Here is a 17,113-nt window from a genome sequence, read left to right as displayed (position 1 = left end):
TCTGCTTGCTTTCCATAATTGCTAATGTGTACGTATTACTGGCATACACTTTTCTCATTTACACACTCAGTATCCAGCTTTGAACCCTTTTTCCTGTATGCCCCCACTCATTCATATCTTGGAGATCTTGCCAGCTCCGTCCCAATCCCATTTCTTCCAGATCTGACCACCATGCCCCTTTCTTCATGGAGCCCTCAGTCAGCAGGACTCCAGAGAGAATAAGCATATGGTTGGGTTGCAGTCGTTCAGCAGTAATGCTGAGAGGAATCTGATGTACAACATATACAGCAGTATCCGATAGTTGCAGGATTGAGTAGGCAGGCCAAATAAATTCCAATGAAAGGTGTGGCATGAATAATAATGAAGGAGAGGCAAACAAATTGAAGTTGATAAGTGCTTTTAAGTGGGGGAAGATGCTTGGAATGGATAGATTTAAATGCAAATGTGCAAATTTGTGATTGGAAATGTCAGGACATCTAGATCAACTGCAGTTTAACAGGAGCAGTAAAATGAGTGAGTGGGATCTGATACACTACTCAGAGTTTTTGATGAGTTGATATGGGATTGGTAGACTGGCAGAGTTTTTGGAACATTGAAATCTAGATATGGTAATGTCATAGATGAAGCTTTGAGCAGCAGATAGGTTGAGACAAAGATTAATGGTGATATGGAAGAAGTAACATGATATTTATAACTGAGAGTAGATGAAGTCAGAAGAATAGGTTTGAGCTCAGTAAGGTGCCAAGACTTTGAATATACTGGTTCAAATTGAGATAGTGGCTGGAGTGAGATGAGATTTACCACAGCGATACTGAGCTGGTGGTGGAGGCTACAGGTAACGATGTCAGTCTTCTCAATGTTGAACTGGAGGAAATCGCCACATATCTAAAAGTGAGAAAACTGCAGGACAGTACTGGGGCAATTGGGTAATCAAAATGCTGCTGGAGAAGTAGTCTTAGACATCATTGTCATACAGATAGAAGCAAATTTGTTTGCTTCAAATGACATTACCAAGGTGCAAATTTACAGGTGAGAAGAGGACAGAAGTTAGCACTGTGATGTTGCTGCTCCTTGAACAAGGTTATGCTCTCCTTGGCTTTTTTTTTTCAGTGAGGTCGTAAACTCACAGGTTCCAAAAAGTCCAGGTTTGTTAGGACCAGTTTGATTATAGCGAACAGATACTGCCTCAGAGAAAGGGCTTTCAAGTTAAATAAAACACTTGTACAATGAAGGAGGAGTGGTCAGTTCTTCCAGCTCCGATTTTCTTTGGTTTGGTTTTTAGCAGTCTGGCTGTTCACTGAAAGCAGTCAGTCTGTTTTGAGGCTGCTGGTCCAAGAAACAGCTACATGAAACATCTCCGCCATCTCTCTCTCTCTCTCTCTCTCTCTCTCTCTCTCTCTCTCTCTCTCTCTCTCTCTCTCCCTCTCCCGTAAGACCCTGTGGTTGACTTTACCTTTTCTGCCAAGGGGTGTTTATGGGGATTATTGCAAGTATTTGGTACAGCATTTGGTACAGCATCATTAGGTTGGGATAATCTGTTGGGTTTTCACATTGGTTAAGTTATTCTATATTCTATTCTATTTTGTTTGTGTTTCATTCGGTAATCTTGTAAATAAACTCTATTTTGTTTAAAACAAAATGGTTGAACCAGCTGCTTCCCTCCTGGAATATCAACTCTACACCTGCTTAAAACAACTAGCAAAAATACAGTCCGGGCTACTTTCTTGAAATGTTTTGAGGGGTCTGGCCTGGTCCATAACAGTACTCTGATGATAGGGTTCCACGGACTGAACGAGAAACTAGTGTTCAGATGTTCTCATTTTGATTAGATAAGTAAAGGTAAATGAGTGGAATCCCACCAAGCTGGGAAATGGAAGAGATATTGGACAACTGTGTTTGTGTCAACCATGTCAAGTTGTTCAGGGAATATAATGTACAACAGTAATCAGGGATATTATTTGTAGTCTTGAGAGCTGTTCCATTGTTGTGGTGGTGTGAGTGAAATTTGGAATGCGACAAAATAGTTTTGTTTTTTGGTATATCTAATGGATAATATAGTTGGATAACTCAGTACAATAATTCTCAGTAAAACAGTGTAGAAAATGTGGAAGTTTTCTTCCTTCATATTATGCAGGAAACAAAAAATGAAATGCATAATTTCTCTGATGGTTGTGATTATTTTTGTAGGTCTACATTTTTGAACAGCATGAACAGACTTTGAAAATCATTTTCACAGCAAAGGGTAAAATGGTATGGCATTCGAATGTTATTCAATTCTGTGGTTCTGTAAAGATTGTAGTGTTTCACTTGTTACTTTTGCTTTTAGCTTGGTTCATACTTTGGCTCATCGGTTTGTGCAGTGGATCTGAATTCAGATGGCCTCTCGGATCTGTTAGTGGGAGCCCCTATGTACAGCATAATCAGAGAGGAAGGAAGGGTGTATGTTTACTTGAATACAGGATTGGTAAGACTTGAAGAATTTCTCTTGCATTAATAAATATTTAAATCTCCAATGATGTAATCTTGATAGTTCCTGTTTTTGTAAAAGGGAGTCATGAAGGAGCTGGCGATGGAGTTAGTTGGAAGAAATTCTTATGCAGCAAGATTTGGAGAGGCAATCGTCGACCTTGGAGATATTAATGATGATGGACATGCAGGTTTGGAACATGTAGAATATGCATTTGGGGAATTACATCATTTTGCATCAGGAAACATCTTTGGAGCATATAACCTTGTTGGATACATTATGTAAATAGAGTTGTGGTTATTGTTTTAAAGCATTTGTTGTGCATGAGGGATTTGAATCATGAATACACTGAAAATGTTGTAAAACTTGAAAGGGTTCAGAAAAGATTTATGAGGATGTTGCCAAAGTTGGAGGTTTTGAGCTATAGGAAGAGGCTGACTAGGCTGGGGCTGTTTTCTCTGTACTGTTGGAGGCTGAGGGGTGACCTTATAGAGGGTTAGAAGATCATGAGGGGCATGAATGGCCAAGGTCTTATCCCCAGGGTGGGCAAGTCCAAAATTAGAGGGCATAGATTTAAGGTGAGAGGGGAAAGATTTAAAAGCAACCTAAGGGGCAACGTTTTCATGCAGAGGGTGGTACGTGTATGGAATGAGCTGCCAGAGGAAGCGCTGGAGGTGGGTACAATTACAACATTTAAAAGGCATCTGGGTGGGTATATGAATAGGAAGGGTTTATAAGGATATTGGCCAAATGCTGGCAAATGGGACTAAATTAATTTTGGATTATTTGTTCAGCATGGCTGAGTTGGACCCAAGGGTTTGTTTCTATGCCATACCGTTCTTTTGTGACTCTAATTCATTTTGATTAATTTCACAACAGATATAGCAATTGGAGCACCCCAAGAAGAGGATCAGCAGGGAGCTATTTATATTTACAATGGAAATGAGGAGGGGATATTGTCCATCTTTTCTCAAGTAAGTGACTGAAATGTAATTTTATCTAAAACTTGGCCTAGAATCCCTACAGTGTGAAAACAGGCCCTTCAGCTCAGTCCACACCGACTTTCCAAAGCAACCCACCCAGACCTATTCCCCTACATTATCCCTGACTAGTGCACCTAACCTACACATCCCTAAACACAATGGGCCATTTTACATGGCCAATTCACCTAACCTGCACACCTTTGGATTGTGGGGGAGGAAATTGGAGAACCCGGAGGAAACCCACGCAGACACTGGGAGAATGCACAAACTCCACACAGTCACCTGAGGCTGGAATCGAACCCAGGTCTCTGGCACTGTGAGCCACCGTGATATCTGTCAGATATCTGTGTTAAACAAATAAACTATGTCACCATACCATTTCAAAATCTTGGCGTAAACTTCAGCTGCAAAGTGACAGCATTCCACAAATAAAGCAGAACCCAAGATGTGTCCTGTTTAAATAGTAGAAAAAATGCATTTCTGAAATGTAAAAATAAAGTTTCAATCTCTGGTTTTCTGATATTGACCCTCAATAAACAAGTTTGCCACTTGTCTGTTTAAGGTCCGTTCCAGTCAGGTGGGAAAATATTACCCTCTGGGATTGTCCCCTGCTCTGGAGCACTGGTGTATCCTCCTAGATTTGGGATTTCTGCTTGCCACGAGCATGTGCACCTATTAGTTCTATTCCAGGATTGAATGATTTTATCAGGAAATCCACCTGGGAAGGGCTGGGTGAAGGATAGCTGAGGTGGGCATAAAGGAGCAAAGGGTGGTTGACAGCCAGTAGGACAAAAGAGGAAGAAATATTTCAAAAGCTACGGCTGGGAATTGAATTGATCACTATGGAATCGTAGAAAAGATATGGCACAGAAAGAGGTAATTGATACTTTGGATGTTTTGAGGTATTAAAAATTTAAAACAGGTTTTTGTTTTCAACTCTTATAGCGAATCCACGGACTACAGATTAATAATGCTTTGCGTGCATTTGGCCAATCCATCTCTGGAGGTATTGATATTGATAATAATGGTTATTCAGGTAATTTTCAAATTTTCATTAATACATTTAGTGTATCAAAGTATTTCGTTTTTCTCCGAAAATCTAATGTGCTTTTTGAAGAAACTAAATTCTTTTGTATTTTTGAAGATTTCTTTGAATGTTGAAGCTGAGCAACAAATAAGTGACACGTTATACTGGATTTTGTTAAGTTACCATCAGAAACAACAGTTGATAGCAAACATATATGAGAGTCATAAATGCCTGTTTTTAAAGTGCAACACCTTTGTCATGTTCCCCATGGGTGGAAAAAATTAAGTGAACAGAATGCTGATAGACCTCTGTGCAACAGATAAGAGTTGACTACTATTTGCATTTCTAAAATGTTTCACCTATAATGACCACAATCTTATGATGATCAATCATTGTCAAGTACAAGTGAATAGTTTGTTACTGTATTTTTGCCTTGGCACCTGGTTTACTCATATCTAACTTTTTGTACTTGCAAAAAGGAGAATGGTAAACCTAATTTTTTTTTTCTTTACAAACATGTATATTTTGATAGATGAAGTCACCATAGTCGCAGAGGTCCATAGGGCTGGTCTCACATTGGAGAGAGATGACCAATAGTGATTTAAACCTGAAGGTCACCAAGCCTCAGGAAAGGGAAGAGATTGAGAGGGCAGGATCTTCCTGGTAATCTCAGCCTGTGCAAGAATTGAATCCATGCTGTTGATATCACATTGCATCGCAAACCAGCCATCCAGTTAACTGATGGAGGTCCGTTCGCTCAGTTGGATGGATGGCTGGTTGACTATGCAAAGTGACACCAACTGTTGACTCGCAGGGTGTGGTGACTTTCTATATTTACTATATTTTGAATAAAATTTAGCTTTAAAGTCAGTTTACAGTTTTGGCCATTTACCTTGCAGAAGTAGTCGCTGTATTTGGGAAGCATCTGGCTGTTAAATCTATTCAGTTACTATGTCATATTTAAATTGCACTATACTGAAATTTCAGTGGTCTGTTAGAGTAGAAACTGGGCCTGCCTGCTCAATGCAGTCAGATTTCGGGATGTTGGCTGAGTTTTCACTTCCCTGAAGTTTGATCAGGAGCAAGTTGAACCCACTTTAGCTGCAGTGCACAATGGTGGGATTAGAACTGACATTATTTGCATAGTCAGGGTGAGTCTTGGAAAACTACCTCAATCTGCTTTTGAAAAGCTGAACAGTTATGGAAAACACTGCCTGAAAATACTGTTACTTACTTGAAGACCTTTCCAATCAAAACATTAGCGGCATAAGATCAATATCAATAAGTATTCATTTATAGGCACTGAAAAGGTAGTTGATCTCTAAATTGATTGTTTTATGTACAAGCATTAAAGGCCCTTTCAGAAGCCTCAGTAGAGTGATTAATAGATTTTAGATGTCAAGTCTATAATGGAAACCTTAAGGCTGGCGTTGTACAGGAACTCACCCAAAAGCAATTCATTACAATAGATGTGAATGCACAAAAAACTTCACTGTCAGAACCTAAAATTCAGGCAGAACCCCACCAGGACTAGGTTCCATCTAACTTTCTCTTCAATCCAGAGTTTTACTGATTTTTGACAATGTAGGTTTAACAGGTACATGTATTCCAATATGACCAGTACCTGTCTACGTAGGATCATAAACTGATCTCCAAACTTAAATTTGCTTCCATATGCACAATTGTAAAGAAAGCAAAATGCAAGTAAATCATTCTCCAATTTTGGGCTGAATCAAAAATGGTTCAATGGAAATAATTACATTTTTTTGTAAAGAAAAAACAGTGTTTTGCAGAATTTGATTTCTGATTGTTGAGACTGTATGGAATATTTTAATGATGGATGAGTATAGAGCCTGTTGTTCCTTCCCTTCTGATTAATAATGGCCAAATAATAATGAAAGGAAATTTGCCTGGAATCTTATTTATTTGACCTAATGATGACTATCAATCTGTTTTTCACAGATGTAGCTGTTGGAGCCTTCATGTCTGATACTGTTGTGTTGCTCAGGTAAGATTGAGATGTAATTATTGGGAAAGATGATTTGACGGAGTAAAACATGAATCCCTAAATGACAAAATATAAAGCTGTGATCTAGCAGAACAATATATATTGGTGTAACTTGAGAAATGAAACCGCCAATTGTTCAATTTGAATGTTACATGCAGATAATTTTTAGCAAGCAGTAAGTTTATTGCTTATTCGGCAATGCTATGTGAGAATATTTAGTGATACAATTCGCTTACAACATTGCTATTATTTCAGGATATAATGGATTTAGTAACATGCTTTTCATGTACAATGATCTGCTTTTATTCTGTACAAAGGATGCAACATTTCAATGTGACAGCAAAGAACTATATGATGCAGTGCATGTACACTTTCATAGAATCTTGAATAAAGCTTTAAAGTGCAGTCAGGTAATATTAAGACAGTGGGCATAATAAAACATTTGGAAGTGGGTTAGTTGCAGGAGACAGCAGGTGACATTATATTTCGAAAATCATGTGCATAGATAGAATGAATAGCCGAGGTCGTCTTTCTAGGGTGGGGAGCCCAAAACTCAAGGGCATAGGTTTAAGATGGGAGGAGAAAGATTTAAAAAGGACCTGAGAAGTAACTTTTTCATGCAGAGGGTGGTGCATGTATAGAACAAGCTGCCGTTTAAAAGACATTTGGATGGATGCATGGATAGGAAGGGCTTTAGAGGGAAAAGGGCCAAATGCTGGCAGATGGGACTAAATCAGATTGGAGTGTCTGGTTGGCACGGACAAGTTGGACTGAAGGGTCTGTTTCATTACTGTATGACTCTGACTTTATGACCCTGTAAGTACCAATCAAGAGAGCAATATCAGGCTTCATGAGTAATTTTCTGTAATCCAACCTCGGCATCTTTCTCCAATAGAGTTATTTGTTTGAGGGGCACTGCTCTGTATCAGGTTGAGGCAAGCTAAGGAGGACTGCCACGATCAGTGTGGAAACATCTTTCTGCTCCATCCTTTGGCCATCCAATCAACTGACTTAAATAAAACACAGTTTAGAAACTGCACTGAATAAAGTGCCAGTGGTGCTGAACTACAACTATGTCCGATCTATCTAAATGATCACAGATTCAGAAAGACAAAGCAGCTGGTCAAAGTCACAAAGGAGGAGGGGGATTTTGGGGTCTAATAAGAGTCTAAGATTTCCAGAAGGACCCATTCAAAATTTGTAAGTCAGCAGAATTACAATGGCTGAAATTGAATACACATCATGCAGGAACATTTGTTAAATATAAAAAATGATGTTGAGCTTGCTAGGGAAGAGGTGCCCGAAACGTTGATTCTCCCGCTCCTCGGATGCTGCCTGACCTGCTGTGCTCTTCCAGCACTCCACTCTCGACTCTGATCTCCAGCATCTGCAGTCCTCACTTTCTCCAAGAGGTTGAATAGTAATGCTAAACTTTACTTTTTTAAGTGTGTCCATTTATTGCAACAGCAGCCATCGAAGAGAACACAATGGCTTACTTTACCAGTTAGAAAGAGCAACTGAATATATTTATATGGTGCTCTTAAAGTGTTTCGTAAGTGTTATCAAACAAGATTGCACATTGAGTCAATAAAGGAGATATCAAGGCAGCTGCCCCAGAGTTAGGTCACTATATATATTTTAAGGCTTAAAGAAAGACGGAAGGATATAAGGACGGATTCTAAAGCTTAATGTCTTACCCATTGAAAGCAAAGTTGCCTGTGATGGAGAGTTTAAAATAGAGGGTGTGTGAGAGGTCAACATTGGATGAACACGATGTCTCAGGTGACTGTAGAGGCAGAAGAAATTAGAGAAGTATAGAGGAGCAAAGCTATAGCTTAATTTTAAAGCAAATACGATAATTTTAAAGTTGAGTTTGTACTTTATCAGGAGTCAATTTGGTTTAACAAGTACAGGAATGGTGTCTAAACAGGACCTATTGTTAATTAGGATTCAACAATTAAATTTTACAAGGCTAACCTTTCAAAATCAAGAAGATGAGAAGCCAGTTAGGAGTGTCTTGGGCTGATCAAGTCGAGAGACAACTAATGCATAGACAAGGATTTGAGTAGCCAATAAATTTAAGTGGGATGAAATCCAGCGAAGTTAGGTGAAAATAGGTGGTGTCAGTACAGACGTGTTGTGAAGTTAATTTCCTTTAAAATATGACAGTAATGTGCACAGTGTCATTCACTCTCAGCCGGAAAGAGGGTGGAGTTGATGCCTCAAGAATGGAGTCTGGGATTGGGAATTAAGGCAATGTTCAGGTGAAGGAAATTTCTGCTCATTCAATACAATATGTCAGGTAAGCAATCTGATCATTTTGGGGATTTAGAGAGGTGATGGTGAGGTATGTAGTCTGTGGGCCCAGATTGAGTCGTCGGTGATATCAGAAGAAATCAGATCACAGTGGAGCAGGTTAGAAAATATTCTAGAAAGCTCAGGCAGTACAATGCCTGTGTGCATGGTGTAAATAAGTAAGAAATGTTGTTCAGTTTGCAAGAGCCTGATGCTCACTCCTTGTCTGCCTGTGGCTCCAAGTGCCTGCTTGTGACATTACTACATGATGCAAATGGTGATGTGCAATCTGTGAGCCATCTATGGGTGATTCCCAATGATGCAATAAAAGACTGGGAAAAGCTTTTGGAAGTCAGAATTCACTTGAAGAAAGCACCCTCATAGTAATCGGAGCAACGTGCTGATACCAGAGCCAGATGACAGCCAATGGGACAATAGCAATGCAGAATGATAGAAGAGTATGCCTTGCCTCCTTCTAAAACCTGACAGTGAGGGGCATGTATAGTGTATTCACTGGCATCACTACTGTAACAGGTACCAGACCACCATCATTAGCCTCCACCAAAGATCTGACCGTTCTCATTGTACTGATTGTATAGGATCAAGGAAGAAACCATCAAACCTAACAGCATCGTTAACATGTTTATTTTTGTTTATGAGACTACTTGACAACAAACCAGAAAGAAATCAGCCCTTGAGGCTTAGCAGTGACCTTCAATTCCTTTAAGAATCTTCATTAAACATCAACTAAGCGTACACCTGGGAGAACCCCCAGAGCGTGTCCAGCATTTCTGAATGGGAAGGCTGATGGCACAGCCACCAGCATTGCTCCAAGTCCACATTGTACTGAGAAAAAGCTTCACCGGCTTCAGACTCTCATCTCATTATAGTCAGTCGTTTCGGCAAGGCAGAGGGAGTATTCCAAACTGACTGTGGCACCACGCCAAACGTCCAGTTCTAATTACATGTGAATAGGAAGTATCTCTTTTGGAAGATGTGATAGAAATTATGGTGGATTTCTGGAGCAATAATATCTTTGTCAATGTCGTGAAAACATTTCAAATTAGACACTTCTAGGAGTGACAGTCCTTTCTGACACAGTACAATGGCTGAAGCCTCAGTTTTGCCAGCCATCGGCTTTGTGACTTCAGAATAAGGACAAGTGACAGCTGGATTTCCGTGTAAGGGAAGACAAAATACAGAAGTTTTTGATTTCCCCCAATCAGGAGCACTGAACCAGATAGCCTGCTTGGATTTGAGGCTGAGCCACAAGTTGAGGAACTCGATTGACTACAATTTGAAATCATCTCAGTGCCTGAGGTTGAGCAGTGTGTTGTGGCCAGCATTTTGGTTGTGGCTTGTAAAGCTGTCGGTCGGACAGGCCATGACTGAAGTTATTGTCTCTAAACCTTGAAGCACAATGTCAAGCTCATTACAGGATGGCAACACTTGAAATCGAGGGCCTTGCAATTATTTGTAAATGTGAGCTCTGTAAACCCAGTCTTAATTTTTTTTGGTGAAATAGTTCATGCGTTTTTCATCTTTAAAGACAGGGCAATCAGAACTTCCCAAGACCCCTTAACATTACAACCTTCCAACATTTCATGGGCATGGACAATTATTTTGAGATGTGCCTGGCCCTATTTAGCACAGGTTAAGAAACCTTTACAACCAACTGCTAAAGTAAGACCATACCTTGTACCAGGGCCAACACCAACAATGAGTATTCAACAGGATTAAGGAAATACTCACTTTAGTAGCAACACTGCACCCACCCACTGTGGTTACAGTTGATGCATCATCCAAAAGCTAGGGGATATTCTGCTCCAAGTTCAGTGCAGTGTTTTCTGCTGACTGATGTGCTCTGCTAGGGAGCTGACTTACACAGAGCAGTGGTGTGCTGTTATTGAAACTCAGTAGCTGTGTTTGTGATTAAAGTTTCCAACTATTTCCTGGGGCTCAAGTTTGCTTTTCACACAGACCATTAGCTATTGGTCACTCTGCTTAGCATTAAGGAATAGATGAGCAATGTTAAAGGTGCCATTCAGAATGCAGAGATTTCACTTATTGCTCATTATAGGCTACACAGCATGTCACTGCAGATACACTGTCTCACATTCTCAAGATGAAATCTGCACAAAATTAGGAAAAGTGTTGAGGGAAATAGGCAAAACGCAGGCATGTGGGAATAATTTAGCTTGGGAAACTTGGTTAGCACAGACAAGTTAGACCTAAGAGTCTGTTACCATGTTGTATGACTTTTTGTTGAGGACGTGAAATCCTACCCTTCCTCGACTGCCAAACTTCTGCTGGCAACCACCCAGAAACTGGAAGAATTTTGAGCAGCTGAAGAGCTGAAGCCAAGTGTGTACACAGGAATTCTATTCACATTGATCACCAGCATTTTCTTCTGGGAGTTATATTCTGAAACTCTTATTTAAACAACGTGACTAACTCAGCCTACTGGATGCCATGTTGGGCTCTGATAAAAGGGTCATCTCCAGAGCCCTCTGGTTAGAGAGACTTCTCCAGGATGTCATTAAATGCTGGACTGGAACCTGCAATTCAGACTTGTGACTGAAATCTCTAAGGCAATTGAGGATGTGATTTCTCATTGTGTCCCTATTGCCATCCATAGACCCAGACCATACACGATCACTGATGGCCATCCATTATTCCCATTTTGACTGTGGCTGTGCCTTAGGATGAATCATATGCTGTTCAGAACCTAATTGTTTCAGTTTGTCATGGACAATGACTCCTGATGGATTGAGGTCAAGGAGTAACATGTCCCTCCTTGGTTGTAGTTATTGCAGTGCTCCAGGAAATTTGTGCCAGATTCAGCATCTCTGATTCAGGTGTCTTTGACAGGCTGCATTATGCCAATATCTGTTTCAGATGCTTCACTAAGACCTTTGGCTTTGTCCACATCACTAGTTTGCCTGGGTGACTCCAGACCAATGGGTTGGCCAACATAGGGATCTGCATGTTGAAGTCTTTGCTAAAGAAGAATGGTGATGTTAGTTTAGCCCAGCTATCCTTCTATGATCTTGTTCCATCTGAACAAAGGCAGGAAACTATATATGCAGCATTCAGCTATTCATATACCACGTCTCAAGAAGAGTAAGTGAGAAATGTGGAAAGCTACCATAAAGCACAAGACCTACTATCACTTTAGCCAGAGAGTGAGTGTGAGTCCCTAGCTAGAATCAGAGGCCATGTTTTGAGTCAGTGAATTCATTCACAGTCTTATCCAGTGCACACTGATCAGGGTGTTCTTGGTAGAAACGGATCTGGACTGGGATCCAGGCTTCTGCAAAAGTGGGCCAGTAACCTGGATTATCTGGAAGACAACCTGATTGCCATCCTACATGGTTCACATGTCAATCTTCAGGAAGACGTTGATTCTCTGCTTCCTCCAAAGGAGATAAGAGCATGATCAGGCCAAGCTCTGAGTCAGGGGTGGTGTCCATGGCCTTGTAGGGAGGAGGTTTATAGGATTATCTCAGTACCTTAGGGGTTAGAGCAACTTTTTGTGGAGCAGTTTACCTAAGCCCTTAAATAGCTGTACGCTAGTGGCTAGACGACATTCTCAATGATTTCTGATCACATGGGACTGGGAGCTGGTGAGACAAGGTTCTAAAAAGGTCAGGGTCTATCATACTTCTGTAGTTAGTTTAAATGGATCACAGATGATGAATAGTTGGCACTAGCTTGGCATCCTCCTCTATCTGAAGCTCCCAAAAATGATGTGGAGTTGGGTGTAGAGAGCACACATGAAAAGTGTAATGCTGTGTTTTTATCATGCTGTTGAGGAGCAACATGTAGATGAGAAACAGGAGTCGGTCAAGGATAACTGTGTTGGGAAAAGCAGAGGTGGTTGTATAAGCATTTGGAGAGAGTGTGTTGTAAGTGATTTTCTGACCTAAGTTATGCAGATAGGAATTGAACGAAAAGTGCACAGTCTGTAGAGCCTTGTGCTTGACATTTTGAAGATGAGGCATTCTGTTAACTTAAGCAAGCAACTGCAGATGTCGGAATTGCGCAGACACCAATTGTACAAGCTGTCTGATAAATAAGCAGCCATGAGGGAATAAACACTATTTCAGATGCACGTCCTTTGAAAAGTGGGTAAAAGTTACCAATGACCAGCATTTAAATAGGAACAGAAGGAAAAGGAGTGGAAGCAAATGCAAAGATGAAGAAATTGAGTAATCTGTGAAGTGCTTAATTAAAATTTTGTTGGTGATAAATGGCTAAAGAAATTTTAAGATATTAGGGGGCAAAACGTGAGTTAAGACCATTCTAGGATACAAAGAGAATGCGAAGAGCTAAGTGGAACACTGGTGGTATAAGTCAAGCAGGTTTGGATTTGGCAAAAACTGTTCATGGTGCCAGTGCCAGTGGCTCAGGATACTGAGGGAAGGAAATACCAGATCAGACAGAGTTCAGGCTTCCTGGCAGCAGCACATTCCCAGTCACCAATTACTTTGCAACACTGGCATGTTCTCCCCATTCTGCCAGAAGGTGGGAACCAACCTGCATTTTTTTGGATTGTGTGTGCAAATTATTGAAATGTGCAGCCACACTGACAAGTTTAGTTTAAAGGAGCCAGCCTGTGGGACTCATGCATTGCTGTGCAAATACAGCTTAAAGGGTACATTGATGGGAGCTGTAGTCTTAAGAATGAATCCAGCAAAGATAATATTACAGTCTAACGAATGCACATTGTATAATACAGAAGAAAGGTCATGTTGCTTGACTCAACATAAGCTTGAGGAACAGGTTATCTGGTTAATGTTTCTGCTGTTTTCACCAACAATTGATGACTAGCTGGGCGTTTCCTGACTTAGAACTCGAAAGAAACATGCAAGTGGTGAAATTGGTGAGGAGGACTTTGATATTGTGGCCATTTCGGAGACATGGAAAGAGAACTCACAGGAATGGTTGTCGCAGTTTCCGGGTTCAGGTGTTTCAGTAAGATCAGAGAAGGTAGTGAAGAGGAGGAGGTGTGGCATTGTTAATCAAGGACAGTATTACAGTGGCAGAAAGGACATTTGAGGACACATCTACTGAGGTAGTATCGGTTGAGGTTAGAAACAGGAAATGAGAGATCACTGTGTTGGGAGTTTTCTATAGGCATCTGAATAGTCCCAAAGATGTAGAGGAAAGTATTGCAAAGATGATTCTGGATAGGAGCGAAAGTAACAGAGTATTTGTTATGGGGACTTTAACATTCCAAATATTGACTTGAAACGCTACAGTTCGAGTACTTTAGATGGATCAGTTTTTATCCAATGTGTAGAGGAGGGTTTCCTGACACAGTATGTAGATTGGCCAACAAGAGGCTAGGCCACATTAGATTTGGTACTGGATAATGAACCACGCCAGGTGTTGATTTGGAGGTAGGTGAGCATTTTGGAGATAGTTACCACAATTCAGTTATGTTTACTTTAGTGCTGGAAAGGGATAGATATATACTGCAGGGCAGGAGATAAAGCTGGGGGAAAGGCAATTATGATGCGATTAGGCAAGATTTAGGATGCATTAGATGGGGAAGGAAACTTCAAGGGATAGGTGCAATTGAGATGTGGAGCTTGTTCAAGGAAAAGCAAGGGCGTGTCCTTGATACGTATGTCAGACAGGGAGAAAGTGGCCGAGTGAGGGAACTGTGGTTTACTAAAGAAGTTGAATCTCTTGTCAAGAGGAAGAAGGAGGCTGATGTAAAAATGTGATGTGAAGGCTCAGTTAGGGCACTTGAGAGTTACAAGTTAACCAGGAAAGATCTAAAAAGGGACCTGTGACCAAACAGGTGGATGAGGGTAAAGCTGTTGATGTAGTGTATATGGATTTCACTAAAGTGTTTGATAAGGTTCCCCATGATAGGCTATTGCAGAAAATATGGAGGCATGGGATTGAGGGTGATTTAGTTGTTTGGAACATAAATTGGCTAGTTGAAAGAAGACAGAGGGTAGTGGTTGATGGGAAATGTTTATCCTGATGTTCAGTTACTAATGGTGTACTGCAAAGATCTGTTTTGGGGCCACTGCTGTTTGTCAATTTTATAATTGGATGAGGGCGTAGAAGGATGGGTAAGTAATTTTGCAGATGACACTAAAGTCGGTGGAGTTGTGGATAGTGTGGAAGGATGTTGCAGATTACAGAGGGACATAGATAAGCTGCAGAGCTGGGCCAAGAGGTGGCAAAGTTTAGTGTGGGAAAGTATGAGGTGTAAGGAGTAGCAGGAATACAGAGTACTGGGCTAATGGTAAGATTCTTGGTAGTGTAGATGAGCCGAGCGATCTCGGTGTTCACGTGCATAGCTCCCTGAAAGTTGCCACCCAGCTCAGTAGGGTTGTTAAGAGGCATACAGTGTGTTAGCTTTTATTGGAGAGTGATTGAGTTTCAGTGTCATGAGGTCATGTTGCAGCTGTACAAAACTCTGGTGCGGCCACACTTGGAGTATTGCGTACAATTTTAGTCACCACATTATAGGAAGGATGTCGGAGCATCGGAAAGGGTTCAGAGGAGAGTTACTAGGATGTTGCCTGGGATGGAGGGAAGGTCTAATGAGGAAAGGCTGAAGGACTTGAGACATTTTCGTTAGAGAGAGGAAGGTTAAGAGGGGACTTAATAGAGGCATACAAGATGATCAGAGGATTAGGTAGGATGGACAGTGAGAGCGTTTTTCCATAGATGTTGATGGCTAGTGTGAGGGGACACAACTCTAAATTGAGGAGTGATAGATATATCATCAAGGGCCAAAGGGCCTGCACTACGCTGTAATGGTCTATGTTCTATAGGAGAACCAGGATACTGAGTTTTGCAATAAAGGTTAATGCATATGGAATAATGAATGTAAGTTCAACATTGACAGGAAGAATGCAAAATAAATGCTGTTATAATTTATATTGGGGTTCAGTAAATAGCTTGCACTCTATGTAAATAATGTAATTGGGTTATGGTAGTTCTCACACATGTTCTTTTCTGAATGGTGTCCAGTTTGGTGGTCATTTCTGAATGAGTGATTATACATGAGAATTATATTAGTAAGAACCATAATACGGTATTTCCTGACAGCACATAGACATTTATATTTCAGTGACAAAAACAGAATTTGCTGGAGAAACACAGCAGTTCTGATAGCATCTGAGATAAAGGAGAGATAACATTTCTGGTCCAGTAATCCTTCAGAAGTTTCAACTTTCCAACATCCACAGTTCTATAATTTATTTATATTTCAGTGGCATTTGTGGATAAAATATAAATGCTATTTATATCTACTTACATGAAGTCTAGAATTGAGATAAGCTATAAGTTTGTTATTCGGTGAAATTAACTTTTGCTACAAAGTGAACAAGGAGATTATTTTGAATGAATTTATGCATTTGGGATATTTGTGAATGTTATTTGGAAATCTCTGGAGAAGATTAAAATAAAACAAAATATTTTCAGTGATATTAATAATGAAATATGCATTGTTGTGATTTAAGTTGCAAAATCAGCTTGCCATTAGAAATGTGAAAAAAGAAAGTTGTGTTCATTCAAACCAAACAAATTCAATCTTTTATCGAGTTAGATTGTTGTTATTGAATATCCAAAGAAACATGGCTAGGAGTATTGTGACAACTTTTGTTTGTGACACTTTCACAGCTTTAATGAAATGCTTTCAGCAGTACAGTTGCATGCAAGGTTCTGCCCATTCACAGCTGGGCTACATTCAAGAAATACATTATTTCTGAATTTCATATTCTAATAATATACTTACCACAATGCTAAAAATATATTTTTTTGTGAAGTGTGAAACAGATTTTGTTACAATTGTATAAATTATTTTTAGTGTTGTATACTTAGTTGATCAGAAGAACAATGAACTAGAATCAATCATGGCAGTTGTGTTTGAGCTTCTGTGACTTGCACTTTATTTCTCATTTCCATCAAGAAATTTCTAAAGGCGAGAATTGATACAATCTACATCTTCAGCTTCTAGATTCTGCCCTTTAAAGGGTGGAGGTAATTGGCATCTCTGTGGTAGATTTAGCATTCTCATTATTATACCTAATACTTCCTTTCTGACACTCACCCCCACACACACGTGCACACACACACTCTTTAACCGTAACTCATCTTTCTCTAGATTCTTTTCTTGTTGCACCCTCTCCAAGCTTACCTATCTATGATGTCCACTTTCTGTCCTGTTAATCCTTTTCATTCCTATTTGTTGACTATCCAACTTGCCTATCTGTTTCACATGTTAGCTGATGTTGTTATCTCTTTTCAGATATCGTTCCCCAACTTCATTTTCATCTCTGCAGTTAATATTCCTCTAATTT

The 17,113-nt window shown here is 40.1% G+C and overlaps 1 protein-coding gene across 1 annotated transcript in view; it reads left to right on the top strand.

The window, feature by feature from the left end:
* The window catches only part of itga4 (integrin alpha 4), a 170,470-nt gene that overhangs the window by 52,956 nt on the left and 100,401 nt on the right, over positions 1-17,113 (top strand). Inside the window, exons 8-13 of the mRNA XM_072579090.1 lie at positions 2,188-2,250; positions 2,327-2,464; positions 2,549-2,657; positions 3,347-3,441; positions 4,396-4,486; positions 6,440-6,485. Of these exons, the coding sequence (XP_072435191.1) occupies positions 2,188-2,250; positions 2,327-2,464; positions 2,549-2,657; positions 3,347-3,441; positions 4,396-4,486; positions 6,440-6,485 (542 nt within the window). The remainder of the gene's footprint in view (positions 1-2,187; positions 2,251-2,326; positions 2,465-2,548; positions 2,658-3,346; positions 3,442-4,395; positions 4,487-6,439; positions 6,486-17,113) is intronic.

Source organism: Chiloscyllium punctatum, chromosome 10 (genome assembly GCF_047496795.1).
Source record: "Chiloscyllium punctatum isolate Juve2018m chromosome 10, sChiPun1.3, whole genome shotgun sequence".
NCBI lineage: Eukaryota > Metazoa > Chordata > Chondrichthyes > Orectolobiformes > Hemiscylliidae > Chiloscyllium > Chiloscyllium punctatum.
Note: the sequence above shows the minus strand (reverse complement) of the source record. Positions and strands in the feature narration are given on the sequence as shown.